The sequence below is a fragment of the Phlebotomus papatasi genome, chromosome 2 (assembly GCF_024763615.1).
Source record: "Phlebotomus papatasi isolate M1 chromosome 2, Ppap_2.1, whole genome shotgun sequence".
Lineage (NCBI taxonomy): Eukaryota > Metazoa > Arthropoda > Insecta > Diptera > Psychodidae > Phlebotomus > Phlebotomus papatasi.
In genome coordinates, this window is record NC_077223.1 from 35,442,148 (window position 1) to 35,461,722 (window position 19,575).

At 34.2% G+C, this 19,575-nt stretch overlaps 2 protein-coding genes across 3 annotated transcripts; both read right to left on the bottom strand.

The window, feature by feature from the left end:
- Window positions 1-4,663: 4,663 nt before the first annotated feature.
- On the bottom strand, window positions 4,664-10,455 carry LOC129802332 (uncharacterized). The gene is made up of 2 exons (XM_055848067.1): window positions 10,371-10,455; window positions 4,664-5,769 (listed from the first exon to the last, which is right to left on the bottom strand). The coding sequence occupies exon 2, from the start codon at window positions 5,767-5,769 to the stop codon at window positions 4,687-4,689; it is 1,083 nt and encodes a 360-aa protein (XP_055704042.1). The 5' UTR covers window positions 10,371-10,455; the 3' UTR covers window positions 4,664-4,686.
- Window positions 10,456-11,507: 1,052 nt separating this feature from the next.
- LOC129802328 (uncharacterized) lies at window positions 11,508-17,811 on the bottom strand. Of its 2 annotated transcripts, XM_055848058.1 has the most exons (5): window positions 17,715-17,811; window positions 14,727-14,993; window positions 14,294-14,594; window positions 14,182-14,228; window positions 11,508-12,604 (listed from the first exon to the last, which is right to left on the bottom strand). In XM_055848058.1, exons 2-5 carry the CDS (start codon window positions 14,991-14,993, stop codon window positions 11,588-11,590), a joined length of 1,632 nt encoding a protein of 543 aa, XP_055704033.1. In that variant the 5' UTR covers window positions 17,715-17,811; the 3' UTR covers window positions 11,508-11,587. The 2 variants fall into 2 exon arrangements, with proteins under 2 accessions (XP_055704033.1, XP_055704034.1); XM_055848059.1 differs by lacking the exon at window positions 14,727-14,993.
- Window positions 17,812-19,575: the final 1,764 nt, after the last annotated feature.

Consider the following 19,575-nt stretch of genomic DNA (forward strand, 5'->3'; position numbering starts at 1 on the left):
AGTACTCAGGATACCGCACGGCCGCCCTAATCCACATAACAGAATAGGCGATCCAGAAGGCAGTCCCTGCTGATGCAAGCCCATTCGTGCTCTACAATACTAGGGTGAAAGGAACACCTCTTGACACTTTATGAACTCGTGTTAGAAATTATTGACATCCTACTCGAATTCGAACACTTTTCAATAGGTGTGGAAACCGGTGAGCGTCGGGTAAGAAGAAGCAAAGAAAATTCTCAAATTCTTCCCAAAGCTTTCGGCTCGGGCTCCAAGCCTTCATCAGTGGTCAAATTTTTAGTCTTTTTTTGCTTTGTCAAAGGGTCTTTTTTGTTGACTTTTTTTGTGTCTTTCTTAATATTTCTTTCACAAAGAAATATTAAGAAAGACACACAAAAAGAGAGAAAAGTTGCTAAATTTTTAAAAATAAGTAGAAAATTAAATGCAGTGCCCCAAATCCCCATGCCCTGTGAACAAAAAAGACCCTTTGACAAAGCAAGAAAAGACTAAAAATTTGACCACTGAGGAAGGCATGCAGTCCGAGCCGAAAGCTTTGGGAAGAATTTGAGAATTTTCTTTGCTTCTTCTTACTCGACGCTCACCGGTTTCCACACCTATTGAATTAATCGTCGGAAATTACCAAAAATCGAACACTTTTCCTTATTGAAAAACGCAGATTAATGAAAAAACGTTATATTACTTAGATTTTATTGGAAGAAGGGACAGATAATCCTAACCGGCTTATGTAGGTGAGATTCTTAACGTGAGCTAACTCGGAGTGCATGCAAATTCGATTTAGAGCTGAAGTTGGGAGACGCCATTCAGTTATCTTGAATCAAATTCGTGAAATTATACAAATTTTGTATTTAAACCAAAATATCAAGGATTTGGATGAACTGATAGAAAAGTGATATATGGATGAAATGTAGACCAGAATGTTCTCTATAATTTTCCCATAGAACATGATCTCATCGATTACTCAGAAGCCAAGGTAATCGAGGTTTTTTGTTTCTTAACTCGTTTTTTCATCCAGAGTGCCCCAAGTAGTCATTTGTTGAGCTTCAACTATTTCAAAGAATTGTTGTATTTTGTGGGACTTTCCATTTAAACCCCTATTTTAAGTGTCTTGGTGGAGTAGAGGCAGTCAAATTGGCATCTGAGTGATTTCAAAGCGTTTTTATGGGAAAAATCATTTTTTTCACACTTAAACGGCAAAATCGGAGTGATAGCGTAGTCTGAGCGGAAAATGATGTATGGACGAAATGTAGAGACAAATGTGTTCTACAATAGTGTCGAAGTAATCATCAAAATCGGTTTAGCGACAGTCGAGATAATTAAGGTTATGTGATATTGAAATTGGTTTTTCGACTGTGGCGCCCCTGGTGTTGGTCCCACGAAGTTCAAATATTCTAGAAAGTTGTAGCATTTGGTGAGATCTTTCGTTTAAGCCCTCACTCATCAAAATCGGTCACATAGAACCGGAGATATGATTTTTTGAATTTCGTGAACTTTGACCCCTCATATCTCCGGTTCTGTTTTAACCACAGCGCGCATACGCACCATTTTGGAAACGTCCTAGACTGGACTACAACATACTAAAATTTCATTAACTTGCACAATGCCGTTTTTGAGAAAAGTGACTTTGAATTTCGATGAATTTTGACGCTATCACAGCGCCACCTGTGGTGACTTTTTGAACTTCCATCTGAAAGTGCTCATCGAGACGAAACCAAAAAGGTAAAATTTATGTCGCTATGTTAATTAGAACCGGAGATAGAGGCCGGTCAATGTTCGAACTTTGACCCCTTATAGCTCGGGTCAGGGGTTATGGATCGACTTAAGGTTTTTTTTGTTTGATAGGTATAATCAACGGCTACAACATACTAAATTTTCAGCCCGATGCACAATGGAATTTGTGAGTTATTTAACTTTTAAGATTTAAAAATTTTCTTTTTAAAAAAAGCGCCCCCAGCGGTGGTTTTATGAACTTGCGATGTTAGAAGGGGAAGTGGCATTTCACGAGAGCTTTCCAAAAAGCCCTCATTTTTTAAATTCTGACAATTAGAACCGGAGTTATGGCCATTTTAAGAAATTTTTTTTGGACCCTTATAGCTCGGGTCAGGGGGGTCGGGGGACCTTAAGTTTGGTATTGATGGAAAGCTCTAAGGCCCAGCTATAACATACTAAAATTTGAGCCCGCTCGATGCCATAGGGGCGGAGCTATTGAGAAAACAAAAAAAGGGGGGTCTTCAAAATGGCGGAAGGAGGGGTGGGGGGTGGGGGGTCAATGCAGCAAATTGCAATTTTCACCCGATATATAACCTTTGCCGAAAACCGCAAGTCGATATCTTTTTTAGTTTAGGAGCTATTAAGCTCCAAAGAGCGGCCGGCCGGCCGGCCGGCCGGGAACGTAAATTAGCCACATATATATTCGGAATCAGGAAGTGGCGAAACACATTTTGGCCAAATTTGAGGTCGATCGGACGACATGAAATTTTGTTAGGATTATAGTAGGTGAGATTGTTAAGAATCTCACCTAATTAAATAAATTTCATTATTTTGACAAAAGTGTCAATAATGGTTCCCTGTCAAAGAAGTGTTCCTTCGACCCTGTTACAAATAGCGGAGAGAGAGCTCGGTGAAGCCGAGAGAGAGAGACCTCGGTACGGGATAATAGGCCGGGACATAGCGTTCCAACTTTAACACTATACATCACGCCCCCAAAAAAATACTAATAAGCCTAATAAGTTACAAAAAAAAATTAATAAAATAAAAATATAGAGCTCGCCCAAATGCAGGTATGAGAAGAGTGCAATCGTAAGAGAAATCCCTTTCGAGTTATGCTCAGATCGCTCAGATCATTGATAGTGCCAATCCTGTACAAGTTTCAAATACTTATAACCTTGTTGAAAAATCAGTTGATCTTAACAACAAAAGCATTGAACAGACTGGGCCATTGCTCTTTTAATCGATTTTCAAAGAAGCAATGGAGAAGTGATATGACACCTTCATTTTTTTCGATTAGATAACTCACTGAGAACAGCGCCATCCAGTGTAAGTAAAATGTCCAAGGCGGGAAATATATTCAGTTGTTCAAAACAATGTAGTTCACATTATTCACATGTATTTTATACTAAACTTTAATTTCACTAAGCCTAGACACTTTTTAAATGTATTTCAAAAGTTTTCACAAGAGTTTTATGAGTAAAATTTCCTTTGTTTTGATTTTTCCCGGCATCAGCTGATTTTGATGGTGGTCGATGAAATTTCGAACAGTGAATTCAAATAGAGAATGTTAACGGACTATGTAATATGAAAGTGTCAAGAAAAAGCAATTGACCGGGCAATTGTTTTTTGCTTTTTGTTCAAGGTATTTAAATTTGGCTAATTTTACTAAAATATCCTTTTCTTTTTACAGAATATTGTCTCAGGGAACGGAAAAAGATCAAATTGATGCAAAAATTGGTTTGATGCCTCAATTTTTTGAATATTTTTTCCACGTGTAAAAAAGCAATGAAGGAGTAAAAAAGCAATGAAGGAGTAAAAAAACAATGACCATGTAAAAAAGCCCAGTCTGTTCGATGTGAAACTGTCCTCCTAAGAGCTTAGAAAATTCCATTTTTGAAAGAAAAGTCTGTTTTTTTCTTGAGTGATGTTGAAAGGTGATTTTTGACAGCTTCTGCGAAGTTCATATTTTGCACCTCTATGTTAGAGACTAGAACAAATGATAATCTACAGACCTCGCATCTTGAGTGAAATACCGACACAAAGGAAATGCAAATATGATAGCAGTTGATGCAACCGGCGATATACTAACCTTAGTAGGGACCAATTAATTGATTCTTTCAATGATGCGAGCTAAGGTTAGCAGCAGTGATAAATATACATATAAGGTGTCCCGTGAATCACAAATCGATATTACTTACCGTTTCGTCCTTTCCTTCAGTTTCATTTTCAAAGTTACTGGATAAGTGTCAGCGAGTAAATCAGCACGAATCAGTATTAGTGATCGGATGATTAGAGCCATATCCATATTCTCTATTATGGTCCCTACACATTGAAAAAATGTATGACATATCGTCGGTTCCGAAGAAGACTATTGTAAGTCCAAAATGTAAACTTTACAGAAAGAGGTTTAAAGTTTGACAGCTAAAATTTATTTTCATTAATTTCACTGCAATTGGTATACTTTCAGCTTTTGAAACTTATTCCATCATACTTACGCATTGAATATATTCTAGTTAACACTACTTTTAAATTAATTATAGCAAAATTGTGGGCAAAAAACTCAATAATTTGGCAGGCTGATTTTAAGTTTTTTCCTTGTAACTTTTGCAAGAATATCTTAATCAACATAAAATTTTGTGGCGATATAAGATCTAAGCAAGGTTTCTGCATCCAATGATACCATCTTTTTATACTATTGTAAGTAGACTTACGATAGTCTTCTTCGGAACCGACGATATTGTGTCATACATTTTGTATTCTAGTGTCTGTCTACACTACACACTAGAAGCAATTTTCGTCAAGAATAGCCTTTTTTTTTTAAATTCTGACGTTTCTGTCTACAAGGATAGGGGAAATTTTCTTTAAAAAGGCATTTTTTAAAGAAAGTTCTCCTATTGTGTAGAGGCCATTAACCCATGAAGATAAAATAAAACTACGCAACTTGTAAGAATCACTTGAACTAATTTATTTGCAACTGTGAAAATGCATTTCAACGTCTGATCCTTCATCTGAAGATACTTCATTGACATTTCCCTGATCTCCTTCAGTATTCTCAGTTGACATGTTTGCAGTCTCAGCTTTCATTAATTCTTTAAGTTCATTCGCCTTAGGTAGAAACATCAGGGTCCTTAGATATTCGTAAGCATCAGGAGACGCAGCATGAATATTAAAACAATTGACGATCGTTGAGACGGAAAACTTATTATCTCTGTTCTGAATTTGCAGCAATTGATCTTTGATGGTATTGATATTGGTTACTGTGAGTTCTGTATCACTATCAGATAGTTCTTGTCGACTCTTTAGAATCTCATCCAGTGCATAAATACTTAGGGCGAGATTGTTTTTGAAAGACGGGGAATTCCGGAGGGAATTACTCTTAAAATCCACAAAAGCTTGCAGAATGTCCTGAAGCTTGGAATACAGATTGATTTTTCCAGTTACCTGTAACTCATTACTGGATTCTGTGACTTGTTCACCATGGGCAAACACTGTTATGTTCAAGTTCCTTGATATTGTTATGCTAGTAGAAATGCTTACTTGACCATTTGGTTCAAAGTCCAATTTGTAGAAGGTGATATACTTGTCAAGACACTCAATTGAGTATTTTTCCAGAAGGGATGCATTAATCCGGTTGCGGTATTCAGTCTGAAGTTCTAGAAAACTTTGTATGTAATCTGATAATGTAACCTTGACATCAGCTTCATCCACTACTTCTTCCTCATCTTTAACAATAGATAAAACTAGGTCGTCCTCCTCACTGTCAGACATATCTAGAGTAATTGTCAAACACTGACCGGGTCTGAAGAGATTTTGAGACGGTACAGCGTCGAATTTCAGTTCGCCATGCATTGTGTCTAGTTCGATTTCTTCAAAGTCAGAAGGCTTAAAGTGCTTTGAACAAATTCCGGCAAGCGACTTATTAAATTCACGATAGCGTTCCTTTCCTACGAAACTGTTGAACCATTTTTCTCTCATTTCTTCATCTTCCGGAAATACGTAAATATGGTGGCCGCTTGAGCTACAACCACGCACCACGCAAACTGACATCTGAGTAATAAAGCATTGTTACAACCTCATTTGTTGTGGTAGGTTTACGTTCTAAAAGGGGCCCTAGGATTATGCACCTGACGGGATTATGTACGTACACTTAATTATGCATTTTTGCTTACCATTAGGAGCCAATTTTGAGAAATAATTTAAAAAAAAAATACGCCTCAATGTGACACGGAAAATTCGAAAATACTTCATTTATCAGAAAGAAACAATTATTAAGTTTTTTTTTTTTTTTTGAATATTTTAACAATTTATTATGGAACGAGGCCAACAAAAACTATTTACAATGCATTTCTTTTGAAGAGTTAAATCTTTTTGTACAGACTACTTTTACTCAGCGTGAAATTCGTTCTACAGCTGACTTATTTGAAAAAGATCTCCTACAAGTATGCAACAATTTTTCTGGATGCATAATACCGTTTCGTGCGGTCTTTCCGGTCCCAAAAATGTGCATAATCCCAGGACCCACTGTATTCGTTATGCTTCCTCCAATACAGACTAAAAGTTATATAAACGAAATCGGGTTATATATTGAATGAAAATTGTAACTTGGTGCATTAGCAACTCACCCAAAATCCTTATCTTACGAAATTTTGAAAACTACCCTTTTTCGTCTTCTCAACTACTTCGATCCTATAACACCGTACGGGCTCAAATTTTGCTACGACAACTGAGCATGAAAGCTTTCATTAAAAAATATCAGTTCCTACGTAATGCCCCCTGCCTGAGCTAGATGGAGTAAATTTTTTCTTTAACCCTTTAAGGACGAGTGGGACACCGGTGTCTCAAACACATAAACAATTTTTTTGACTATAGAAAGATATTTCATCCTCCTAAATAGTCCAGAAAATTAGTTTTTATTTTTGGGACACCGGTGTCCCATTCGTATTTAAAGGATTAATGCTTTTTGCTACGGTTCTAACCCTAAGAATTTGATAATTATTTTATTTATTTGGAAACTGACCAACCTGTAACTTTGATTCCAGTTATCATTTTGTGCACTTAACTTTTTAGGTGTGTATTCGTCTCGATGATCCCTTTCATGCACGGGTAACGTAAAAATTCAAACTTAGCTTTTCAAAAATACCCTTGTGCATTTTGATAAAATTTTAGAGGCTATGAAGTTTACAAAAAGTGATGGAGGTTCGCTGTGGCTACAACAGAACCGGAGATATGAGGGGTCAAAGTTTACGAAATTCAAATAGTCAAATCTCCGGTTCTATTTGACCTTAACATAAAAAAATCACCACTGGTGGCGCTGTGGTCAAAATTCAAACTCATTTTGATCAAAGACGCCATTGCATTGTGCAAGTTGATATAATTTCAGAGTGTTTTACAATTTAGAACCAAAATGTTTCTGACATTACACAACTTTTCCCAGATACAACCTTATTTCTCACACAATTTTTTACTGTGTAATTGTACAATTTACAACCAAAATGCTTGTGACATTACACAACTTTTCCCATACACAACCTTATTTCTCACACAATTTTTTACTGTGTAGGCTATGAAGTTTCTCGAAAGTTTTTGTGGGTTTGCTGTGGCTGCAATAGAACCGGAGATATAAGGAGTCAAAGTTCACGAAATATAAAATGTGATATGTCCGTTTGTTATACTATAACTGTCTAAAATAATTGAACTTTGTGGGACCAACGCTAGAGGCGTCGCAGTCGAAAAAGCAATTTTCATAATACATAATCTCAATTATCTTAACATCCGCATAATCGATCTTGATGATTATTGTGGCGTAATGCCCCAGACACACCACTTACGACTTAAGCCGAGAGATGGCTTAGTCGAAAATGATAGAAATGCGCTTTAACCATTATATCGAATATAATTACGCTAAGTCGTCTCTCGTCTAATCCTCAAGTCTGTCAAGGTCAAGGTCCTAATTGTAGATGGTATTCATATTTATATTTCGTTCATACATAAATTTTTGCTCATATTATGCCATTTGTCCGATTTTATTATTTTAACCCTCTAACGGTGTTTTCTTTATTATGCGAAAAAAGTTCTAAAACAATGCTTTCTAGGATAATAATGATCCAATAAAGTCGAAAAAACAATCCACTCTTCATTATCTTTATTAGTTTAGGCGCTAGGTGAGAAAATATAAAAAAATTTTTGACACTCTTTTTGTTTCTAAACTTCACATTTTTAGTTTTTTCATTTTTTTTTAAATAAAATATACAAAGTAGAATGACATATCTTTCAGTAAAAAATAAATTTATTTTAGTCAGATAGCTTTAAATCGGTATTTTTATGGAAATTGGAAATGAGTTTTTTGTACAAATATATTTTGTTGCTTTTTCTCGGACCAGTCACACAAAACTGGGAATAGCAACAAAACGAAGAGTCAAAATGAGTTCAAACTTTCAAGAGATGTTTACAAAACTATTACCGAGGACACTTTTAAATAAATAAAACCGAGCACTTTTAAATAAATAAAACCTTTATTGTCGCTGTAAAGGTGATTTTTATGAAGACCGCCTGGAGGCGGTCTTACCCGTTAGAGGGTTAATGTAGAAAATAACTGTCTTTATCTCTGAATAACGCTGTGAAAGTACACTACACAATTCATCAGTTAAATCAGCATTTGTCGTAACTTCCCTTTGATAAATTTTCAGGAGACGATATTTTCAGTTCAGCATCATTTTTCTTAAAAATGACCCCCGAATCTAATACTTTTGAGGCAAAATAATAAAAGTGGCACTAATAAACTGTAACTCGAGAAAATCTTTTAAAAAAAAATTTAAAAGCAGATATTATAGAAGAATAAGTCAGAAGAAACAAAATAAGATTTTATCGTAACTTCCATCGTTTATAAAGCCGTAACTGCCAATGTAAGGAGGTCTTGGAAGTTACGACAATTTTAAAAAATGCATTATATTAATTTCAATTGCTCTTGTGATAATAAGCGATTTAATTTGACTAAATTAATCAATTAAACTCTTATCTCTGTCCCTAAAAGCTTTTTCATAAATTTTATTCAATAAATTTTATGCGACGCGTCGCTTGTTTTGTTTTGAATTAATGACAGATGGGCAGGGATTATTTCTTACTTTTTTTTCTTACAAAATTGAATTAAAATGTTTTAATGGTGCATTATTCTCACTATCTTTGAATATTTGGAAGAGTTTGCGAACGTTTTAATGAGAAATATTACATTTTTGTTGCAAATTACAAACCACGCAAACGAGCAAAAGTTACGGCAAGTGCTGATCAGAGAAAATTTTGTATGAAAATTTGTCGTAATTTCCCTAAAAATGAAAGTTAGGACGAATTCTGATACAGTAGACTCTCGCAAATTCGGCTCTTTTAAGATCGGGCTACTTTTTAATTCGGGCAGCGGTTACATTTGAAAAAAGTTTGTTGTCATTTTTCAAGTTCGATTATGACTATCAAATGAATCAAATATGCTCAAATTTGGCATGGTTTGTCTTAGTTTTGATGTGATTTTGCATTATTGAGGGATTTTCATGCAATTTACTATATATATCAGTGTGTAAACTCAGTATCTATATGCACATGTCGCCCGAATTTCTGTCTAATTCGGCTGACATTTCGGTCCTATATGCCCGAATTTGAGAGAGTCTACTGTAATTTTATTATTAATTGAGGGCACTTACGATAATTTTTGTTTTAAATTATTTTTAATGGGCTTATAAAAGTTTCTTTTTCTCAAGTGCGTTTAATAAACAAAATTACGCCGATTCTAAATATGTATATATCTCAAAATCGCAAAAAATGAAGTTACGACAAATACTGATTTAACTGACGAATTATTGATGTGACCACTTTTTGTCAACCACAGTACTTAAAATAAGGTTGAAAGAAAGACAGCTCAAAATTCTATCATTCTCTGTTATAGTGTAGTTCGTCACATGGACACCAGGAGCGGCTCTGGAGTCGATTATGTTCTTAAGGAAAATTATAGAGGATAGGGGAAAGTGCCCATGCTTTGTACGATCCCAAGCTTCGTAATGACTAAATTTTTCCTATGTTTTCAAATAAATATGTCTCATCGCAGATTTTAGGAACTAGGGTTATGTGCCCAGTTTTTAAAATACATATATTGCGTAGTCACATTTATATTAAAAAAAAATAATAATAGGAAAAATTTAGTCATTACGAAGCCTGGGATAGTACCAAGCATGGGCATATTCCCCTACTCCGGTCTACATTTTAAAAATATACAATTTGCATTTGTTTCAGGAATTTGACTCAAAATTACTGTATCTTCTAACTGCAACTCCAAATCGAACTTCAATGTAATCCAAGTTTACAGACTTAAAGAATCTTACCCACAATACCCTGATCTAGGCTTATCAATACTTATCATTTAAAAGCATTTTTTGACTCATAGACTATATGAACAGATGAAATATTTAAACACCGGGTCAGCATTTTGTTTAATTTTTGCAATGAATGCTGTACCTTCCCTGAGCCCGCCCGCAAATTGAGCCAATATCGTTAATATCATTTAATAAATTATGGTACATATTTTGGTATACCTCTTGCAATATCAACTGGTGGAAGCGATAACGTATTGTTTTTATTGAAAATCATATTAGAAATTATTAACTTACCTTAAAAAATCACTGAATACTTTAAGAAAATTCTCTTTGAATAACACAAACAAAACACAAATGGCACAGTGACTTTGACATTTCGTTCGAAATTTCGATTGCCTTTGTTTCGAATTTTTCCCCTCTTTATACTTGAATGCAGGCTAAAAAATAATGGTGAGAATCTCGGCTATTTAGTAGTCCTCTTCACATAGTTGGGATTCAGTGCGTTTGTGCTAAAACACTGAGACAAATATTCAGTACAATGTGAACTTAAAGGTAAAGGTCGAGTTAAAGATTATTAAAACTGCTCTCTCTTGGAGCTCGAGCCGCTCGAGCACTTAAAAGTTCGAAAATTTCTATAAGACGCTTTCTTGTTTTGCATGTACTCGTATATAATCTACCATGTAATAATTATGATTTTCAGAGAATTATTTTCAAACTTAAAGGCACCTTTACCATTTAAAACTCAGCAAATTCTAAGAAGCTTAAGTACGTGTTAAGACTTTCAAATGGCCGTTAAAATGCGATTCGTGGATCGATAAGGACAAAGTGTCAAATTTCGTTAAGCTTTTGAGCTAAGATGTAACAAACTTCACTATAATGAAACGATAAGATCAATAAATAGAGCATAAGCCATAAGGCATATTATCAAAATTTATATTGTGATTATTAATTAACGGTTAGTTTTATATGCATGTATTAGTATAAATACCGGCAATATTTCAAATTTCCCCGCGATTTTTCCAATATTTCCAATTTCCCCTCAATAATAAAATTGTTAGTGTAAGCAAAATTTATGTATTATTATACATTATATATGTATTATTCTAGGTGATCGATTTTTGCCAATAAATCAGTTCAACCGACCAAAAACCCCAAGTCTTTTAACTTGCGTTTACAATTCCTAAATTTGTAACCAAATACTTAACTTGAATCTTTTTTAGGTTTTCTTTATTTCGGAATTTAGGGGTATATCTATTAGATAAATATTTTATTTCATTGACCATAGAGCAGAGCGCAGTACTATGTGATTATCTTCGATTTGATATTTTACGTCCACCGCCGTCTCAGCGCCGATAACTCACCTCCACAGAAAAACGACTGATGGGCTAAAAAAAACTACAACACAAGTTCATCCAATTAATTGCAACAAACTTCAATTCGCTGAACCTTTATTTACAAAATCACACATTTTCGAAAATGTCACATTTTCGAAAATTTCTTGTCCAAGACATCTAAGTATTCATTTCTTCATCCGTTCGTTGTAATATTTTTCTTTCGTTAGAATTCCACGGGAGTTGATTCATATCTGGCGAAATGTAATTGAGAATATTCTTCTCTCCAGGATACAGAATCAAGCGACGGATCATATTATAGGAAGTGCCAGCCATATTTAGTAGTTTTGCTCCTTGAACGATCATTTCTACAGGATATCTTGGAGTATTTCCTTGAGCATAAATAATATCTCGAAGGTTAATAAGCAGCATTTGCAATTCATTTGAGTCACAATCATCATAATCATCGCTATCTTCAACCATATCTGTAATGGTTTTCTTTAGACTCTTCAGAGAATCTTTGTAAGGTAGTTGCGGCCTTGGACACTGATCGAAGTCAACGGAAATTGCATTGAGAAGATTTTCGAGTTGCGAAAAGGTTATTAACTTTGTCCCATGGGTCATGTACTGTTCAAAATATTTGTGATGAACCAACTGATTGTTGATAGTGATAGTGATTTCCATGGAGTCGGACACAGTTAAAGTTGATTTTATTGTTGGTACACCATTAGCACTAAAATCAATCCGGAAGAAGGTGATGTAGGTATCTGTGATTCTGGCACGAAACTTCCCAAGAATGGTTTTCTTGATCCTTTCAAGGTAAGTTTGTTTGAGTTTTTCAAAGTTTGATGTAAGATCATTGAAATACTGTTTCGATTTTTCCATTCGTTCTTGTTCAAGCCTAATGGCATTTAGTTCTTTTTCTTTGAGAAGAACAGCACTTGGAGGAAAAATTGAAGGAACAGTATTTGGTCTCAGTGATCTGATACCATTGGTACGTGATCGACGCATAATATCTGTAGTCTTGAAATGATTAATGCAAATTAGTGTTTTATCATTGAAAAACATCCCTTGACGCCTTGGAATCGCTTTTATCCAAGTCTGTCTCAATTCAGGTGTACTTGGAAGGCCTAGGTGAGTGACAGGTTCCCCACTGAGATGTGAATCGCAATCATGAACTATACATGCAGCTCTGGTCTGTTGTTCGAAAATATTATTGAAAACTTCACAAAAACTAAACATATTAACAGCTGAATGTCAAAAGAAGAAATATCGATTAACGATTACACAGGGGCAAACTGGGGCAGTAGTAAACATAGGGTAGTTGTGAAGACTCACTTTTATGTCTGCACTACTTATCTTACCATTTCTTCAGAGTACAAGGATATCTATAGTATTTGTTGAAAAAGTCTCGTTATCAAGTTTTCGAAAATTCAAGTAAATAAGGAGGGTATTGTGTTGTCAAATTCTTCCATCGGAATATTCTTTATTTAATAAATTCAAATTCTTCTAGTGCGATAATTTCAATGTCTAAACTGTATGAGTGTCTGATTAAAGATCTGAAAAGAGGGACTCAGTCATGATTGCCTATTTTATCTAAACCTAACCTTACATACCTGAGCAGTCAACTTGCTCTCTTTAAATCTCAGTAAATTCTCGCTTTTCTTTCAATATAAATTTCCCTATACATAGAACCATCTTTAAGTTTCTCATAACCCCGATTTTCCTTGTTTCCTATTTACAGGTTTTCAATAGATTTTCACAGATTCTAAATCTCGTGTTCGTCCTCGGAATCTTTTTCACAAAATGACATTTCACTTGTTCTATGGCAACACTAAACTAGAAGAATGACTGAACCCTCACATTTAGTACTCATTTCAAATTCGAATCTGCAACATGTATATTATTAACAGATTGGCTTAAATCTGGATTTTTTGGAAGGGTCTTGAACTCGGCTGTACCAAACTCAATAGGCAATTAATCGGTAAAGTATCAAGGCCCCAATTTCTGCTTATCAGGAAATTAAAAATTTGATGTCGATTTGTACGAAAGCAGCCATTATGGCATGCCTTGGAAAGTGATTAAAGCTGCTTTAACTGATAATATTGAGGCTGTAACATTAAATGGGCTGTAAATGATTACCCTGGAGCCATTGAAGTTGTCAGTCTTCAACATTGTCACTTTGAAATATCCCGGCCGGAACAAAATGGCAAGTTCAGTTCTACGTATTTGTATGGCATATTCGTGAAGCCAAAGTAGGAGCTTGATACCACATATATTCGTTTGGGTATACGTAATAATTTCTCGCATCATAATTGTTTGACAAAGAATTATATTTAAAAACAAAACACTGTGGAATGCCTTGACAACTAAAATAAAATATATTTATTATAAAAAAAAAGATATCGAAAGAAAAAAAACGTGACAGAGCCAAGGATCGAACCCGTGGCACTTTCGTTAATTGTCTTGCCCTATACCGCTGTGCTAGCGCTGCACACAGCGTCATACAAATTTTCTTTATTGTGTGCTGCGTAACGTGTCATTTTAAACTTTGATGACTTTTTTTTTAAAGAATTAACCAAATTTCGCACTTTTTGAATATACCACGTTTCATTTTATGACTTTTTGCGTGTTTGAGCAAAGCCACAGATTTTTCTGAATTTGAAGACTCGAGTAATTCCCTTGTCAGATGATTCCCGTCCAATCCCACCAAACACACAACAAAATTTCTTCTCATCAACATTCAGCTCTAAGTTTTTGAAATCTTTACTTACCTTCAAATAATTTTCTATTGTGGTTATACAGGAATTATCCACTTTTCCTACAGAATAAATCATCGTTTATGAATTGGAAAATTTAATTATTATGCGATAATTGCAAACTTACTTTTAAATTGTGACGGTACTACATTCTTCTTCAAGTAACATTTTTTTGAAGAATTTTTTCCTCCAGTCCCAGCTAAGTCATTTTCCTTGAAGTGATCTATACAAATCTTCGGACATTTCGATGGAGCCCAGTTTGGATAAATTTTCTGAATGGCCTTTACCCATTTTTTCCTAACGTCTTCATCGTTTGGAAAACGGAAAAGAATCACATCCGCATTCTTTCCTCGCTTCTTGCGACAGTATTCAACGCAACACGAATCTGGCATATTATCGGAATCTTCGTCAGATTCTCCAAACTTTCTCTATATAGAAAAATATAAAGTTAGTAGTACATATTATCAAATATGTTCTCTGAGAGAAAAAACGGATTTTTCAAAACTTAACAAAGAAATGAAAGTCAGAATAATAACTGGACAACAGAAGACAATTCTTACATAATTGTAGTAGTAGAAGATATGTGGTATTGCGGTTTTTATCAGAATTCTCCGTTTCTCTGTAGCAAGTTGAGGATGGAAATCAAGGTCATCAAAATGCAGACTACATACTCTATGAGATGTTTTATATTCCCAATCGTTAGATTTAGGTATTGCTTTGATCCAATCGTTGAAAACATTTGGATCATCAGGAAACTTAAAGAGAGAAACTCCTGGTTGTGTTCTTATTTTTGAGGGACATCCCTTTACTGTGCACCTGAAAGGCATCTAGAATGCATTAACAACAATTAGATAACAGTAGAACTAAGTATAATGTTTTCACAGTGTCGACTTTTTAGGTAATAAGAAACTGCATTTGTAAATGTGAAATTAGGTATTCAATTTATTTTAAATTTGTAATAAATATTTAAACAAAACATGGTTTATCATTATAAGGTTAATTATTTTATAAATAATAGTACAAATTTGTAAGGAGTTGTAATAAAATTGACTACAAAAGAATAAAAAATAGAAGCATGAAAATTCATCTTATGCAAAATTGGGCACTGTTCTGTCAAATCTGATAATCTTTACTGCATTTTCGAAAGTGTTCGTGTAACATTATTTAAAAAACTAACATTCCGAAAAGTAGGGTGGAATAACCGGCTATCGCCATGTTTAGGAAAAAATTAAATTCATTTATTCATAATTTTTGAATCCTTGTTACAAGATAAGTCAAATTTGACACAAAGTTACTTAGATGTATTGGCTCTAGATACGTGAAAACAATAATCCTAGAACATAACGCTGGACTACTTAAAAAACTGATTTTTATTAATAATGCAAAAATAACCATTTCGTCGCCACTTTTTACCACTTTTCGCCAGTTTTGTAAAATTTGTAACCACTTCTCGCCACCCACTTGAAAAGAACCACACTCGGTTATTTTAGGCAATGCTATGAAAAGAATACATTCACCATTTCTCTTTCCTTGTGATCACTTTATTATTACTCTCTTTAAATGATTTTTCTTCACTTTTATTTGAGAAATCAAATTATGGGGCTTTTGCAGAAAGTAAACAATGCAGATTTGACAATTGAGAATGTACGAAGTGAAGTTAGCGTCGCCTATTGAAAAGATATGGCGACAGGTGGTAAAATCAATTCCAGAATATTACCACTTCTCGCCATGCCTCATTTTTATACAAAAATAATATAAAATGAAATATTAATTGACTAAATACAAATTTTATGTATTCCACAAGTGCAATTAAATATTCAATAGACAAATTATTTACCCAAATAGATATTTTTGGCCTGATGAAAATTTGACGACACTTAGTACATTTGGTAAGAGAAGTTGGATTCGATGCACTTGCTTAAAATATTGCTCTAAAAAGTGATCAAAATCGTGAATCCAAAACGAATAATTATTATTTTTCGATTCTATGCGTAGAAGCAGAAACAATACAAAAAAATTGCGACTCATTTATTTCATAAATTGCGAAAAATAGCGATTTCAATGTAAGTGGCGAGAAGTGGGGCACTGGCGAGAACTGGTGATTCCACCCTAGATTTCAAATTTTGAGTCCAATCATAAGTTGAAGACTTATTCAGCTCCATATCATTCTATTTAAAATATTTTTATCTTTCTTTTCGAATTAAAACTGTGTGAATTTAGATGTATTCTCTTCTTTTTCTATTTTATGTTAAATTCGTACTTTGAAGTCTAATATCTAATTTAAAAAATTGCAATCTTTATAACGATCTCGTGTTTTACTTTTGACTGAAAAGAATCAAATAAGGATGGTATAGTTCTCAACTGATTTGCTTAAATCTGGATTTTTTGGAATGGTTTTGAAATTTTGAACTCGAGTACACCATACTAATTCGGCAATTAATCGATAAAGTACCCGTAAATGACTTTTCAAGAGAACTATTTGAAGTTGGCGATTTCTTATTCTTCTCGTGTATTTTTTTTTTTTTTTTTCGAAAAATACCCAGAGGTCGGATGACTACCAAATTTTCACCAGTAGTAGATCTCAGTCCCAGGAATAACATATAAAAGTAGGGGAAAGCGCGCTACAGTAGACTCTCTCAAATTCGGGCATTTGGGACCGAAATGTCAACCGAATTAGAGAGAAATTCGGGCATCACATTGTTTGAAATGCAACTATCTTTTGTTTACCTGCATACTCATATTAAGTTTACATACTCATATTAATTGTAAATTTCATGAAAGCCCATCAGTAATGCAAAATAACATCACAACTGAGATAAAGCATGGCAAATTTGAGCAAATTTGCTTCATTCGATATTCATAATCGAACTTGAAAAATGTCAACAAACTTTTTTCGAACTTAACTGTTGCCCGAATTAAAAAGTAGCCCGATGTTAAAGGAGCCGAATTAGCGAGAGTCTACTGTACCTTCGGACGACTCAAGCTTCGGATAATTCAATTTTTTCTCTATGTTCCTTATGAATTTCACCCCATTTGCCTTTTCTGTAAATTTGAGTCATTGAACTAGTAGCTATTAAAGTATATTATCATAATGGGTCAAATTTATTTACAACACATTGAAAAACATGATTTGTTTGAAGCATAAATCGTCCGAAGGTAGCGCGCTTTCCCCTCCTACGCCTACACTTTTATGGACAAAAAACCGCCCAAAAAGGTAATTCACGGAGAGCTCTATTTCGTGAATTATTCGAGCATTTCTAAAAGCTGAGATGATTGCCATTTTTTCAGTTACTAAATTATTTTAATATTTCAGTTTTTTACACAAAAAACTGATGCACTTGTAAAAATGTAAGATTGTCAAACAAAAATACCTTTCTCACCCAAAGAAACATTTTGCCTGACGGCCATTGATTTTACTACAAAACTTACTATTTGGAGAAAACATACGTTTCAAAGTAGAATAACAGGAGGAATAGTAATGAAACACGTGGGAAATATCTAAATTATACAAACGGACCAAATAAATCTATCAATATTAGCAAACTTACCTTATAAATTGATGAAAGTGTTATTAAAATCTTCACAATCTCTAAACTTGATGCAGATAGATGCAATGACTTTCTCTATGTTTCTACCGGTCTGTCAAACTTCTCAGGGCTTGTAAACCTTTTAGTACTCAGCGGAGCGATTATTTTTCAGACGTAGAATTTTGAATTAACGTCTCCACTGAGATTACAGTAGACTCTCGCTCAATCGGCTCTTTTTCAATCGGGCGCAAAATTTTGTAGACAATTTTCACGTTTGATTTTAAAGCAAATTTGTTCAAATTCTCTGTGGTTCCTCTTTTTTTATCGTGATTCTTCATATTTGAGCGCTTTTTGTGGAATTTACAATGATTTTGATGCCAAAATCTCTCGATAATTTGGATGACATTTTGCGCCATGTGCCCGATTGAGAAAGAGTCTTATTTACAGAATAGATGTTTTATGCATAATTTTTTCTTAATTTCATTTTGTTTTTGTTTATTTTACAGTTGACTTATAAGTGATTTACAGAGCGATGCAACTTTACAGATCTCGTCTAGTCTATTAACTTAAGAGATTTGCGATGCAACCCTGAGTGGTGAATTTTATAAAATATGAATTCCAACCTCAAAACGTCTCATAACTATTGGACACTTTCAGAAGTGAAGAAAAAATAAAGAATAATTCTTTTACTACTTGTTTTCTTTATTTGATGTTGATAAATATTTAACTCAGTAAAATAAAGTATTTTTTTCTTTGGAAAATTGGATTTATATATTTTTTAGAAAATATTATTTTATAAATTGACTAACAATCCCAATTCTTTTTTTCGAACGGATTGATAATTCTGCTTACATTATTACCGGTTAAGGGGATTATTCTATCCTTTCTGGTCGCATAATCAAGTCTAGAATAATCTGAAAACACTTCCGGGAGATGAAAAAGACTGCAATTTTGGGCGTTGGATCATTTATATTCGCTTCATAATCCAACCCACTCGCTAGGAATGAAATATTTGTCCAATCTCTGATAGATCGTTCATTAAAACAAATCATTCGTCCAGCACCATCCTCTTGTTTCACCAATTCTTGATTCAAGTTATGCACAATTCTTCTTTTGCTGGATAAATTATAGTGTCAGTTCTGCAACTATTTCATCTCCCGGTGACCTCTTTGATCCTCCTGTTTCATTCAAGTATTAGTCTATTCCAAAGTTTAACAAGTATGCAAGCAATACCTCAGGGTTGTACCCTGCAATGCCAACAAACCCTTTCTGATGAACCTCTTTGCAAAAGAATTCAAAGATCTGTAAGAAAAATCTATTGTCTTCTCGTATGGTGCATGGCAGTCTTGTTCAAAGAATCTCACCAGAACTTAATCTTGCATACCAAATTCTTATAATTCAAAATTTGACATCTTATCTTATAAGATACGAAAATAAAGTTGCATCGCTGTGTTAAATTGCTTAATTTACCTCAAAATTTAGTCCTCACGGAATTTGAAGATATTTTCATATGGACGAAATATACACCAAAATTATCAAAATACGACACATTTTGGAAGAATAAAAAAGAAACAGTTTTAACTCTAAAACCCGAGGCCAAATTTAGGTACCCCGAGGTAAAATTTTTGATGTAATTCATTAAGTGGATTTAGGGAATCTAGCTTTCAAGAAATACAGTAAACTCTCTCTCAATCGGGAATATGGGGCGAAATGTCATCCGGTTTAGCGATAGAATTGAGCGTCAAAGCCTTTGTAAATTCCACAAAAAGTGCTCAATTATAAAGAATCACGATAAAATAGGAAGAAATACAGCGAATTTGAGCGAATTAGCTTCATAATTAAACGTGAAAATTGTCAACAAAATTTGTCGCCCGATTGAAAA

Excerpts from the sequence above, each read along its gene's own strand:
- LOC129802332 (XM_055848067.1), bottom strand. The coding sequence starts at position 5,769 with ATGTCAGTTTGCGTGGTGCGTGGTTGTAGCTCAAGCGGCCACCATATT.
- LOC129802328 (XM_055848058.1), bottom strand. The coding sequence starts at position 14,993 with ATGCCTTTCAGGTGCACAGTAAAGGGATGTCCCTCAAAAATAAGAACA. Across the intron at positions 14,595-14,726 it reads TCTTCTACTACTACAATTAT|AGAAAGTTTGGAGAATCTGA; the intron begins GTAAGAATTGTC and ends TTTTCTATATAG. Across the intron at positions 14,229-14,293 it reads AGTACCGTCACAATTTAAAA|GAAAAGTGGATAATTCCTGT; the intron begins GTAAGTTTGCAA and ends TTTATTCTGTAG.